Genomic DNA, 14,071 nt, shown 5'->3' on the forward strand with positions numbered 1-14,071 from the left:
TCATGGTGCTAAGTGAGGTCAGATAACAAACACTCTAGGAAAGGTGATTTTGTGTGTTTACGTGTCATTGTGTGCACAGCTGGTCCCACCTGCGGACAACATGTGACCCTCTGCGGTAGATGAGTGCTGCTGGGTAAATTGGCGTCTGTATTTGTCATGATCTCTCAACCCCCACACACACGTCAGTGACGCTGACACTCAAATGGCCCATGTTTCGTTCTAATCTATTATTACATCAATAATGTTAATGATATTTCATTTTAGAGCAAACATTCAAATACAATGCAGCCTTTTAAAGGTGCATAGGGTGTTTTGCCTTTCATGCCAGCGACCCGGGTTCACTTCCCTGCCCCACCGTTCGCTACATTAGTGTCAGAAGAGCGATAACACCTGTGAGACCAGCGGAACACATGACCTGGATGTGTGAGGGGGCTGAGTAGTCGACACAAGGGGATGTGGTTTCCCGTTTGAACGGGGCAGTGTAGTGATCCTTGCTATAGGAGCCATGTTTCAATTCACACCAAGTGGGTTAACCCCATTGGTGCGATGCGTAGGGTGTTAGCCTTTTACACCAGTGACCTGGGTCCACTGCAGTACATATTGATCGATTTTAATCTGGTTGGTCATCAGAGTTAATGATGGTGTGTCACTGCACACTGACCAGCATTCAAATCAATGCCAATTATCAGCCAGCACCTGCTCCGTTCAAACAGCGCAGCTCTGTCAGTGTCCATGCTGTTACTGTTGCCAAACCAGGGTAGACCCTGCTGCTCAGTGTTCACTAGTGACATCTAGCGGACGAACAGGAGAATGGTTGCTTGCGCCACTGGAACCAACAGCTATAAAGGCCACAACACTGGCATAATCATCACATAACCATCATGCTATGATGACTTACTTTACACTGTTTTACCACTGACTGACACTAGCAATGTTTCCATCAACTGACTGGATCGACTTAGTGATAGATCAGCGATTTTACATGTGTGGACGTGATATAAAGAAGAGATAAACAGAATATACTATGTCAAGTAACAATATGTACAATGTGAGTAGAGTGAAAAGTTCCCTACTGAGCAGCGAGTTAGTGTATTGGAGAAATGTGTGCATGTGTGTATTCTTGCTAATAGAGTAATTGTGCTGTGTTCCAGGCTTCCTCTGTTCCAGGCAAGTGCTTTTGCCTTCCTTGCTCCCGCCAGAGCAATCCTGTCACTAGACAAGTGGAAGTGCAACGCTACAGGTAAACACACACACAAATGCATACACCGGTGAGTACACACACCACAAGTACCTTCACTATGACTTGTTCTCACCCTCACTCTCCTGCTCACGTGAGCTGGCATCAGTAGAGTTGACTGGAACCTCAGCTGGCATCAGATGAGTTTCTCAGGTTGATGATAAGGTTGATCAGATTAGGCTTCCAGGTTTGGGGCCAAGGTGTGTTTAATGTCAGTGTTTTGGAAAAACCTTGTATTTCACTTGTCGGTGGTTTAGATTTTAAATATATACTGAAAAAAATCTAAACGCTACATGCAACAATATCAAAGATTTTGTTACAGTTCATATAAGTCAATCAATCTAAATAAATGTATAGTCCCTTATTTATGGATTTCACTTGACTCGGAAAACAAATATGCATCTGATTGTCAAAGATGCCTTAACAACAAAAACAAAACAGTCCGTATCTGGTGTGACTAGGGTTGTGGTGACCATATTACCGCCACACCGGAGGTCTTGAAGTCACTCAAATTCCACGTGACCATTTAGTCCTGGTAATTAGGCTTCTCCAAGCTCTGATGCTGTTGATGGTCATTAGTAGCCCACCAAACTTGCTAACTGCGGGGTACTCACCACACTCCATTGTCCCTCTCTTGACATCAATGCAACTCCTGACATCAATGCAAATCATCAAATGTATTTATAAAGCCCTTTTACCATAAACTGATATCTCAAAGTGCTGTACAGAAACCCAGCCTAAAACCCTGAACAGCAAGCAATGCAGGTGTAGAAGCACGGTGGCTAGGAAAAACTCCCTAGGAAGAAACCTAGAGAGGAACCAGGCTATGAGGGGTGGCCAGTCCTCTTCTGGCTGTGCCGGGTGGAGATTATAACAGAACATGGCCAAGATGTTCATAGATGACCAGCAGGGTCAAATAATAATAATCACATTGGTTGTCGAGGGTGCAACAGGTCAGCACCTCAGGAGTAAATGTCAGTTGGCTTTTCATAGCCGATCATTCATAGTATCTCTACCGCTTCTGCTGCGAGTTGAAAACAGCAGGTCTGGGACAGGTAGCACGTCTGGTGAACAGGTCAGGGTTCCATAGCCGCAGGCAGAACAGTTGAAACTGGAGCAGCAGCACGGCCAGGTGGACTGGGGACAGCAAGGAGTCATCAGGCCAGGTAGTCATGAGGCATGGTCCTAGGGCTCAGGTCCTCCAAAAGGGAGAAAGAAAGAGAGAATTAGAGAGAGCATACTTAAATTCACACAGGACACTGGATAAAACAGGAGAAATACCCCAGATATAAGACTGACCCTAGCCCCCTGACGCATAAATACTGGAGGCTGAGACAGGAGGGGTCGGGAGACACCGTGGCCCCATCCGACGATACCCCCGGACAGGGCCACTAGAGGGATATCTTCAACCACCAACTTACCATCCTGAGACAAGGCTGAGTATAGCCCACAAAGATCTCTGCAACGGCACAACCCAATGGGTGGCGCCAACACAGACGGGAAGATCACATCAGTGACTCAACCCACTCAGGTAACGCGCCCCTCCTAGGGACGGCATGGAAGAGCACCAGTAAGCCAGTGACTCAGCCCCTGTAAGGGGGGTTGAGGCAGAGAATCCCAGTGGAGAGAGGGGAACAAGCCAGGCAGAAACAGCAAGGGTGGTTCGTTGCTCCAGTGCCTTTCCATTCACCTTCACACTCCTGGGCCAGACGACACTCAATCATAGGACCTACTGAAGAGATGAGTCTTCAATAAAGACTAAAATGTTGAGACAGAGTCTGCGAGACAGGTGCATGGTAATGGTCCATTCTAAATGAACACTAATTTGACATATATTATTCAGTACCAGCCAAAAGTTTGGACACATTCCTGGGTTTTTCTTTATTTTTACTCTTTTAGAACATTGTGTAGAATAATAGTGTAGACATCTAAACTATGAAATAACACATACAGTGGGGCAAAAAAGTATTTAGTCAGCCACCAATTGTGCAGGTTCTCCCACTTAAAAATATGAGGCCTGTAATTTTCAGTATAGGTACACTTCAACTATGACAGACAAAATGAGAAAAAAATCCATAAAATCACATTGTAGGATTTTTAATGAATTTATTTGCAAATTATGGTGGAAAATAAGTATTTGGTCACCTACAAACAAGCAAGATTTCTGGCTCTCACAGACCTGTGACTTCTTCTTTAAGAGGCTCCTCTGTCCTCCACTCGTTACCTATTTGAACTTGTTATCAGTATAAAAGACACCTGTCCACAACCTCAAACACTCCAAACTCCACTATGGCCAAGACCGAAGAGCTGTCAAAGGACACCAGGAACAAAATTGTAGACCTGCACCAGGCTGGGAAGACTGAATCTGCAATAGGTAAGCAGCTTGGTTTGAATAAATCAACTGTGGGAGCAATTATTAGGAAATGGAAGACATGCAAGACCACTGATAATCTCCCTCGATCTGGGGCTCCACGCAAGATCTCACCCCGTGGGGTCAAAATGATCACAAAAACGGTGAGCGAAAATCCCAGAACCACACGGGGGCCCTAGTGAATGACCTGCAGAGAGCTGGGACCAAAGTAACAAAGCCTACCATCAGTAACACACTACGCCGCCAGGGACTCAAATCCTGCAATGCCAGACGTGTCCCCCTGCTTAAGCCAGTACATGTCCAGGCCCATCTGAAGTTTGCTAGAGAGCATTTGGATGATCCAGAAGAAGATTGGGAGAATGGCATATGGTCAGATGAAACCAAAATATAACTTTTTGATCAACTCAACTCGTCGTGTTTGGAGGACAACGAATGCGGAGTTGCATCCAAAGAACACCATACCTGCTGTGAAGCATTGGGGTGGAAACATCATGCTTTGGGGCTGTTTTTCTTCAACGGGACCAGGACGACTGATCCGTGTAAAGGAAAGAATGAATGGGGCCATGTATCGTGAGATTTTGAGTGAAAACCTCCTTCCATCAGCAAGGGCATTGAAGATGAAACGTGGCTGGGTCTTTCAGCATGACAATGATCCCAAACACACTGCCCGGGCAACGAAGGAGTGGCTTCGTAAGAAGCATTTCAAGGTCCCGGAGTGGCCTAGCCAGTCTCCAGATCAACCACATAGAAAATCTTTGGAGGGAGTTGAAAGTCTGTGTTGCCCAGCAACAGCCCCAAAACATCACTGCTCTAGAGGAGATCTGCATGGAGGAATGGGCCAAAATTCCAGCAACAGTGTGTGAAAACCTTGTGAAGACTTACAGAAAACGTTTGACCTCTGTCATTGCCAACAAAGGGCATATAACAAAGTATTGAGATAAACCTTTGTTATTGACCAAATACTTATTTTCCACCATAATTTGCAAATAAATTCATTAAAAATCCTACAATGTGATTTTCTGGATTTTCTTTTCCTCATTTTGTTTGTCATAGTTGAAGTGTACCTATGATGAAAATTACAGGCCTCTCTCATCTTTTTAAGTGGGAGAACTTGCACAATTGGTGGCTAAACTAAACTAAATACTTTTTTGCCCCACTGTATATGGAATCGGGTAGTAACCAATAAAGTGTTAAATAAATCGAAATATATTTGATTGAGATTCTTCAAAGTAGCCATCCTTTGCCTTTGACAGCTTTGCACACTCGATAAATGTGTTTAATCATCCTTCTCTCTTCTTTCTATTTCTCTGTTTTCTTTTCCTCTATCTTTCTCCATAATTTCTGTCCCTCAGTGGTTCCGCCCATGTTCAACGAAACCGAGCTGTTCAACACTGAACACATCTGGCATCCCCGAATACGAGAGGTGAGAGGGGGAGGAGCACTGAAATGAGAGATGGAGGGGGGTGGCATGGGAGATATTTTAAAAGTACCCAAACCATTACCTTACATTAGTGTACAGAGAGAGGTCTACTCCTGTGTTCTGTGTCAGTGTTGTTCAAGCCCATGTTAGCCCAGCAGCTGCACCTAGTCACAGACTAAAACGTAGAGTAGAAGGAGTTCTAATTGATGATGCTTGTTGAGGCCTGTTGCTGTGACTCAGCCTTTGTGTGTGCGTGTGTGTGCGCGCAAAGAGTATGACAGAGGCGGTTAACTCCCATTAACCTTTTATAAGGCTTGTGTAAGTGGGTTTGGTAACCCTGTTTTGACGTGTGTGTGTGTGTGTGTGTGTGTGTGTGTGAGGGGATAACTTAATGACGATGTCACGATGAATAGAATTAGAGACATGGACATTGATAGGCTTGAGGGGGTGTAGTAATTTCATTAAACAGTCATTAATTTTACAGACTTGTTCCAGGTGTTGTGATTGCTCTTATAAAGGAAAAATAAAGATAGATCAGTAATGATCACTTCTCTAAATGGTAATGATAACTGCGTATATACATTTTAATTAGGGACTTTGGCACATAAAGTACTTTATTATGAAATGACATTACAAGTTGTACTATTCTCTCCCTCTTTACCCCCCACCACCACAGATCCAGGGGGCTATCATTGTGTCGTCTCTGATAGAGGTGTGTATCGGCTTCCTGGGGCTTCCGGGACTCCTGTTGAAATACATTGGCCCTCTGACCATCACCCCAACCGTGGCCCTCATCGGCCTTTCTGGCTTCCAGGCTGCAGGGGAGAGAGCAGGGAAACACTGGGGCATTGCCATGCTGTGAGTAGTACACTGTGGTTCTAGGCTTTCCTGACTGATTAGTCCCCTGTATAGTTCCCAGCCCTCTAAGTTTACTATACTGTCTGTTGTCTTATGATGCAAGGCACATTTCTGTCAAATCCCGGCAATAAAATGCTATCTTTATCTTGTGTTATACTAGTAGACTGATTCCCGCCCCAAGAGGCATCCTTAACCAATCAATTACCGTAACTGCCCATTACACAGCCAATCAGAAACCATTCCCAGTTGACACAGCTGCCCTGCAGAATGGAGGTGGGAACACAGTGCTACTCCAGACAGAGAGCTCTGAGTCAGGAGGTTCAGCAGAGCTGTCTGCTGGTAACTGTTTCTGTCTTAAGTTCAGTTATTAATTCATTTATTTTATATTTTGGGAAATTAGTCTTGCAACTCATCTCAAACAGCCCAGCATCACATACAGTTAATTCGGGAAGTATTCAGACCCCTTCCCTTTTTCCAAATGTAGTTGCGTTACAGCCTTATTTTAAAATGTATTAAATATTTGTTTTTCATCAGTCCACACACAATACCCCATAATAACAAAGGCAAAACAAGTTTTTAGAAATTTTGGCAAATGTATAATTATTTAGAAATAATACCTTATGTGCATAAGTATTCAGACCATTTGCTATGACATTTGAAATTGAGCTCAGGTGCATCCTGTTTCCATTGATCGTCCTTTAATGTTTTTTAACTTGATTAGAGTCCACCGGTGGTAGATTCAATTGATTGGACATGATTTGGAAAGGTACCATTGTTGACAGAGCAAAAGCCAAGAAGGAATTGTCTGTAGAGCGCCAAGACAGTGTCGAGGCACAGATCTAGGGAAGGCTGCCAAAACATTTCTGCAGCATTGAAGGTCCCCAAGATCACAGTGGCCTCCATCATTCTTAAATTGAAGAAGTTTGGAACCACCAATACTCTTTCTTGAGCTGGCCGTTCGGCCAAACTGAGCAGTCAGGGGAGAAGGGCCTTGGTCAGGGAAGTGACCAAGAACCCGATGGTCACTCTGACAGAGCTCCAGAATTCCTCTGGAGATGGGAGAACCTTTCAGAAGGACAACCAGCCCTGCAGCACTCCACCAATCATGCCTTTTTATGTGGTAGAGTGGCCAGACGCAAGCCACTCCTCAGTAAAAGGTACATGACGGCCTGCTTGGAGTTTGCCAAAAGTCACCTAAAGGACTCTGACCATGAGAAACAAGATTTTCTGATTTGATGAAACCAAAATGTAAATCTATGGCCTGAATGCCAAGCATCACATCTGGAGGAAACATGGTGGTGGTGGCAGCATCATGATGCTGTGGGGATGTTTTTTAGCGGCAGGGACTGGGAGACTAGTCAGGATCAAGGGAAAGATGTAGTACAAAAAGATCCTTGGTGAAAATCTGCTCAGGAGCTCAGACTGGGGCGAAGGTTCACCTCCCAACAGGACAACGACCCTAAGCACACAGCCAAGCCAACGCAGGAGTGTCTTCTGGACAAGTCTCTGAATGTCCTTGAGTGGCCCAACCAGAGCCCGGACTTGAACCCGGTCAAACTGGAGAGTCTCTGGAGAGACCTGAAAATAGCTGTGCAGCAACGCTCCCCATCCAACCTGACAGAGCTTGAGAGGATCTGCAGAGAAGACTGGAAGAAACTCCTCAAATACAGATGTGCCAGGCTTGTAGAGTCAAACCCAAGAAGACTCTAGGCTGTAATCGCTGTCAAAGGTGCTTCAACAAAGTACTGAGTAAAGGGTCTGAATACTTATGTAAATGTAATATTTCAGTTTCTACATTTTCTTTTATCAATTTGCTTAGTCATTATGGGGTCGTGTGTGTAGATTGGTGAGGGGGAAAAAACTAAATTTTAGAATAAGGCAGTATTGTAACAAAATTTGGAAAAAGTGAAGCGTCTTTGTAACTTCATTGAGTTGTCAATTAATTGATTTTGTGTCCCTTTTTGAGAATGAAACCTCTGGATCCAGATGTCTTTATAGGAGGGTTATTGCTTCTTTTTTACAAATGTTTAACTGTTCTACAGACTCTTGACTGCTGTATTTCTTACTTGTGAGCTCTCTCTCTCCCTCTCTGTCTCCCACTCTGTCTGTCTGTAGGACTATATTCCTGGTGTTGTTGTTCTCTCAGTATGCGAGGAACGTACAACTTCCTCTGCCCATCTACAAGGCTAAGAAAGGATGGACCTCTTATAGATTACAGCTCTTCAAGATGTTCCCTGTGAGTACCCACACACACACACACACACACACACACACACACACAGATGCCCACAGAACAATTGAGAAATTCACTAGCAGGGGCACACAAACACACACACCTAGACACACATCACTTCTCCTGGAACAGTGTGCTCTTCGATCTGATCTGTCACGGTGTCTGTCAAGTGAGGTCAGATCAATGGGCACACACTCCTCCATCCTCCCCATTACTTGTTGAGTCCTGCTTTTCTAATATTATTCACCTCCCCTGTAGGGCTGGGCGACATGACGATATATACAGTTGAAGGCTTAGCCAAATGCATATAAACTCAGTTTTTTACCATTCCTGACATTTAATCCTAGTAAAAATTCCCTGTCTTAGGTAAGTTAGGATCAACACTTTATTTTAAGAATGTTGAATGTCAGAATAATAGTGATTTCAGCTTTTATTTCTTTCATCATATTCCCAGTGGGTCAGAAGTTTGCATACACTCAATTAGTATTTGGTAGCATTGCCTTTAAATTGTTTAACCTGGGTCAAACGTTTCGGGTAGCCTTCCACAAGCTTCCCACAATAAATTGGGTGAAGGGTGAATTTTGGCCCATTCCTGCTGACAGAGCTGGTGTAACTGAGTCAGGTTTGGAGGCCTCCTTGCTCGCACACGCTTTTTCAGTTCTGTCCACAACTTTTCTATAGGATTTGAGGTCAGGGCTTTGTGATGGCCACTCCAATACCTTGACTTTGTTGTGCTTAAGCCATTTTGCCACAACTTTTGAAGTATGCTTGGGGGTCATTGTCCATTTGGAAGACACATTTTGTGACCAAGCTTTAACTTCCTGACTGATGTTTTGAGATGTAGCTTCAATATATCCACATAGTTTTCCTTCCTCATGACGCCATCTATTTTGTGAAGTGCACCAGTCCCTCCTGCGGCAAAACACCCCCACAACATGATGCTGCCACCCCCGTGCTTCACGGTTGGGATGGTGTTCTTCGGCTTGCAAGCCTCCCACTTTTTCCTCCAAACGTAACAATGGGCATTATGGCCAAACAGTTCTATTTCTGTTTCATCAGACCAGAGGACATTTCTCCAAAAAGTATGATCTTTGTCCCCATGTGCAGTTGCAGACTGTAGTCTGGCTTTTTTATGGCGGTTTTGTAGCAGTGGCTTCCTTGCTGAGCAGCCTTTCAGTTTGTCGATATCGGACTCATTTTTACTGTGGGTATAGATACTTTTGTACCTGTTTCCTCCAGCATCTTCACAAGGTCCTTTGCTTTTCTGGGATTGATTTGCACTTTTTGCACCAAAGTACGTTCATCTCTAGGAGACAGTACGTGTCTCCTTCCTGAGTGGTATAACGCTGCATTTTCCCATGGGTTTTATACTTGCGTACTATTGTTTGTACAGATGAACATGGTACCTTCAGGCATTTGGAAATTGATCCCAATGATAAACCAGACTTGTGGAGGTCTACAATTTTTTTTTCTGAAGTCTTGGCTGATTTCTTTTGATTTTCCCATGATGTCAAGCAAAGAGGCACTGACTTTGAAGGTAGGCCTTGAAATTCATCCACAGGTACACCTCCAATTGGCTCAAATGATGTCAATTAGCCTATCGGAAGCTTCTAAAGCCATGACATCATTTTCTGGATTTTTCCAAGCTGTTTAAAGGCACAGTCAATTTAGTGTTTGTAAACTTCTGACCCACTGGAATTGTGATACAGTGAAATAATCTGTCTGTAAACAATTGTTGGGAAAATTACTTGTCGTGCACAAAGTAGATGTCCGAACCCGAATAGCCAAAGCTATAGTTTGTTAACAATACATATGTGGAGGGGTTAAAAAAGGAATGTTAATTACTCCAACCTAAGTGTATGTAAAGTACTGACTTCAACTTTATATCGTGTGACGATAGGAAAAATGTCTATCGTTTCATATTATGCTCTTATCGTTTATTTCGTTGTCGCAAATCACACTCTTTACGGCAATATTTTTCGTCAATTGGACTACTCTTTGCGTTCTTCCACTCGTGCCTTTTCGGTCGCATGGACGTGGTTTGGGTATTAAAAGTCTGACACTGACCAGAAAACCGTCCTCTGCAAAATATGCCCCTGGCCGGTCCCGACAACGGGCTCAAACACCACTAACCGCTTTTACCACCTACGCAAGAATCATGTGAAACAGTACGGAGTGAGTCTACGGATGAGACCTAAAAAAAAGTACAGTCCGGTGCTCAAAACAAACCCCCGACTCTTGCAACGTCTGAGGCTTTTGCCCGCGGCACAGCATATGGCAAAGAATCACGAAGATGGAAGGAGATAACATCTGCCGTGACAACTTACATCTGCAAAGACATGGCCCCAATTTACACTGTCGAGAAATGGGGGTTTCGTAAGGGTTTTGTGACACTCGACCCAAGGTACCAAATGCAAATTGATATGTGACTCGTAGTAATGCCAAAATAACATGCAAAACAGGGAAGCTGTCACGCCCTGGTCTAAATATATTGTGTTTGTCTTTATTTATTTGGTCAGGCCAGGGTGTGACATGGGTTTATTGTGGTGTGTTTTGTCTTGGGGTTTTGTTAGGTATTGGGTGTGTGGTTTAGTGGGGGTATCTAGCATAGTCTATGGCTGTCTGGAGTGGTTCTCAATCAGAGGCAGGTGTTTATCGTTGTCTCTGATTGGGAACCATATTAAGCAGCCATATTCTTTGAATATTTTGTGGGTGATTGTTCCTGTCTCTGTGTTTGTTGTTCACCAGATAGGCTGTATAGATTTCCACGTTCCGTTTGTCGTTTTGTATTGTTAGTTATTTCATTGTCAAGTTCCCGTTCATTAAAGAACATGAATAACCACCACGCTGCATTTTGGTCCGCTTCTCCTTCGACAGACGAGAACCGTTACAGAAGCCCCCAAAAATATATTTATTTTGTTTGCAACTATAGTTGAAGTGTTTTCTATTTACCTTTTTAGATTGTATAGATTTAAAATGTTATATTTTGATACACGCTTAATTGAACATTTGCACAAAGGTTCTAAATAAAAGGAGAAATAATCAAATGAGTAAGTACCTTTTTTATTTGATTTTAATTCAACATGTAGTAAGAAATAGGACTTTACATGTGGTCATTTTATATAAACTATTTATTCATTGAATTTACAGAAAATGAGCTGTATCGGGATATGAGATTTTGGCCATATCGCCCAGCCCTACTCCCCTGTCTCCTCCCTCCCCATTCCTCTTAATATGATCTGAAATTATTGTCTCATATGGTGCGTCTCTCTCCCCCTGCTGGTCATTTGATGTCATGATATATGTGCTGCTGTAATATAACAGTAGACACTGGAAAGGATTCTTTGCTTGCAATGGTGACTTCACTCTAATAAAGTCAACTTCATCACGCTCTCGCCCTGTCTCATTTAAAGTTTCACTCTTCTGTTACTATTTACTTTTAAGAATGTGGGAGAAATTGAGTTTAAAAAGCACCCTAAAGCAGCATTCCACCAAATGTCACCAGGACATACTGTGTGTGTTTAACCCTCCCCCTCAGATCATCATGGCCATCCTGGTGTCATGGCTGATCTGTTTCATCTTCACTGTAACCAACGTTTTCCCGCCGGAGAAAGACAAGTACGGTTACTATGCCCGCACTGACGCTCGCCAGGGGATACTGGCAGCTGCACCTTGGTTCAAGATCCCCTACCCCTGTGAGTTACCCCTTTTTTATGTTGTTCAACCTTGCCCCTAGCTAAGTCCAAACTCTTGATAAGAGCATTCAACAGGTTTGTAGCTTCCTCAAATCTAGAATGTTGTGTGTTGAGTTTGTGTTTTTACCCATAGTTCAGTGGGGTGTTCCTACGGTAACAGCAGCAGGGGTGATAGGTATGTTCAGTGCCGTGGTCGCTAGCATCATCGAGTCTATCGGGGACTACTATGCCTGTGCCCGACTCTCCTGTGCCCCCCCACCCCCTGTTCACGCCATCAACAGGTACCTGACCTTGCTCGCATAGGTCCTTGCCTAATGCACATCATAGAAAAGTTTTCTATAAAAGTAGCATAAATCTGGTTAAATCGAGCAGACAATGGTTTGAATCATGACTTGAGATCCGTGTGTGTACCTGTAACTACCTTCCAAAACGGATACAAAAACTTTTTTTCTGTTTTTCTTTCTCCAGGGGTATATTTATGGAAGGTCTGTCCTGCGTGTTGGATGGGCTGATGGGGACAGGAAACGGCTCTACTTCCTCGAGTCCTAATATAGGCGTGCTGGGCATCACTAAGGTAACCATCACACATCAACAGAGTCCCACTGCGAGTTCTATACAAATATTAGATATTTATGTTTTAATTGAGGGGGTTCAATTAATCTCGTTCGTGTAGGCATTTGATTTTTAACCGGACAGCTATGTTGGCTCGAAACAAAAGTGACTTAATTAACCATCTGTAGTACTTAGTAGGATTCTGTGTTTTCCCATGCGAAAATGATTCTTGATAAAAACACCATCAGCCTTCCCAACTAGTTTGAAAATTCAAACATACATTTTATAGAAAAGAGATGTTTGTTTCTGGACGATGCACCATGCTGCCTTGTTGACATCATGACGGAGCGGCGCAGATTACTGTTCCATTTGAGAAAAGTGCAGTTCCATCCCTGCTTTCGCCCGATGTGACAGGCCATTGACGGTTCATCTCATGTCAGAATAAAAAAACTCCCTCACTGACTAGTAATTTGCTTGGATCTTATTAGCTCTGTAGAGTGGGACAGTTTTATTCTTCCTGATATCATTTGATTCGCTCTCACTTCCTGCTGCTCTCTGATTGGTCCTCCAGGTAGGCAGTCGGCGTGTGATCCAGTACGGTGCTGCTATGATGCTGCTGCTAGGGCTGGTGGGTAAATTCAGTGCATTGTTTGCCTCCCTGCCTGACCCTGTCCTGGGGGCGCTGTTCTGTACCCTGTTTGGAATGATCACAGCTGTGGGACTGTCCAACCTGCAGTTTGTAGACCTCAACTCCTCCAGGAACCTCTTTGTTTTGGGCTTCTCAATCTTCTTTGGCCTGGTGCTGCCCAGCTATCTCAAACAGAACCCTCTGGTCACTGGTGAGTGGAAGACAAGTTAGAGTGCACCACATAATTAGCTCAATGGCCTACTCCTTCAGTGTTCTCACACATTATAAAATAACTGGCTAGCTCTCTGAACCCTCTCTCTGTCTCTCAGGTATAGTGTCGCTAGACCAGGTGTTGAACGTGCTCCTGACCACAGCCATGTTCGTAGGGGGGTCAGTGGCATTTGTGCTGGATAACACTATCCCTGGTGAGTAGACTGCTATCACACTCAACGTTAGTTATAACACTATCCCTGGTGAGTAGACTGTGCATCACTGTTAATTATAGCACTATCCCTGTTGAGTAGACTGGACTGACGCTGTTAGTTAAAACACTATCCCTGTTGAGTAGACTGGACTGACGCTGTTAGTTAAAACACTATCCCTGCTGTGTAGACTGGACTGACGCAGTTAATTATAGCACTATCCCTGTTGAGTAGACTGGACTGACGCTGTTAATTATAGCACTATCCCTGTTGAGTAGACTGGACTGACGCTGTTAATTATAGCACTATCCCTGCTGAGTAGACTGGACTGACGCTGTTAGTTAAAACACTATCCCTGCTGTGTAGACTGGACTGACGCAGTTAATTATAGCACTATCCCTGTTGAGTAGACTGGACTGACGCTGTTAGTTAAAACACTATCCCTGTTGAGTAGACTGGACTGACGCTGTTAATTATAGCACTATCCCTGCTGAGTAGACTGGACTGACGCTGTTAGTTAAACTATATATCCCTTGTGATTTTATTTACAGATAGGACAAGGATATCACAAACTGTTGCCTTCTCCAATTGCTCACCCCCTCTTCCTCCTGTCTTCCTCTTTTCTTTCTCCTTTGCCTCTCCTTTCCTCTTGTCA

General features: G+C 43.8%; 1 protein-coding gene across 6 annotated transcripts in view; it reads left to right on the plus strand.

The window, feature by feature from the left end:
* The window catches only part of LOC135513947 (solute carrier family 23 member 2-like), a 71,287-nt gene that overhangs the window by 55,716 nt on the left and 1,500 nt on the right, over positions 1–14,071 (plus strand). For all 6 annotated transcript variants that reach the window (XM_064936982.1, XM_064936984.1, XM_064936985.1 and 3 more), the window contains 9 exons: positions 1,152–1,240; positions 4,961–5,031; positions 5,705–5,886; positions 8,002–8,122; positions 11,658–11,814; positions 11,948–12,095; positions 12,283–12,388; positions 12,938–13,205; positions 13,324–13,419. In XM_064936982.1, coding sequence (XP_064793054.1) covers positions 1,152–1,240; positions 4,961–5,031; positions 5,705–5,886; positions 8,002–8,122; positions 11,658–11,814; positions 11,948–12,095; positions 12,283–12,388; positions 12,938–13,205; positions 13,324–13,419 — 1,238 coding nt within the window. The remainder of the gene's footprint in view (positions 1–1,151; positions 1,241–4,960; positions 5,032–5,704; positions 5,887–8,001; positions 8,123–11,657; positions 11,815–11,947; positions 12,096–12,282; positions 12,389–12,937; positions 13,206–13,323; positions 13,420–14,071) is intronic.

Source organism: Oncorhynchus masou, chromosome 25, assembly GCF_036934945.1.
Source record: "Oncorhynchus masou masou isolate Uvic2021 chromosome 25, UVic_Omas_1.1, whole genome shotgun sequence".
NCBI classification, from domain to species: Eukaryota; Metazoa; Chordata; class Actinopteri; order Salmoniformes; family Salmonidae; genus Oncorhynchus; species Oncorhynchus masou.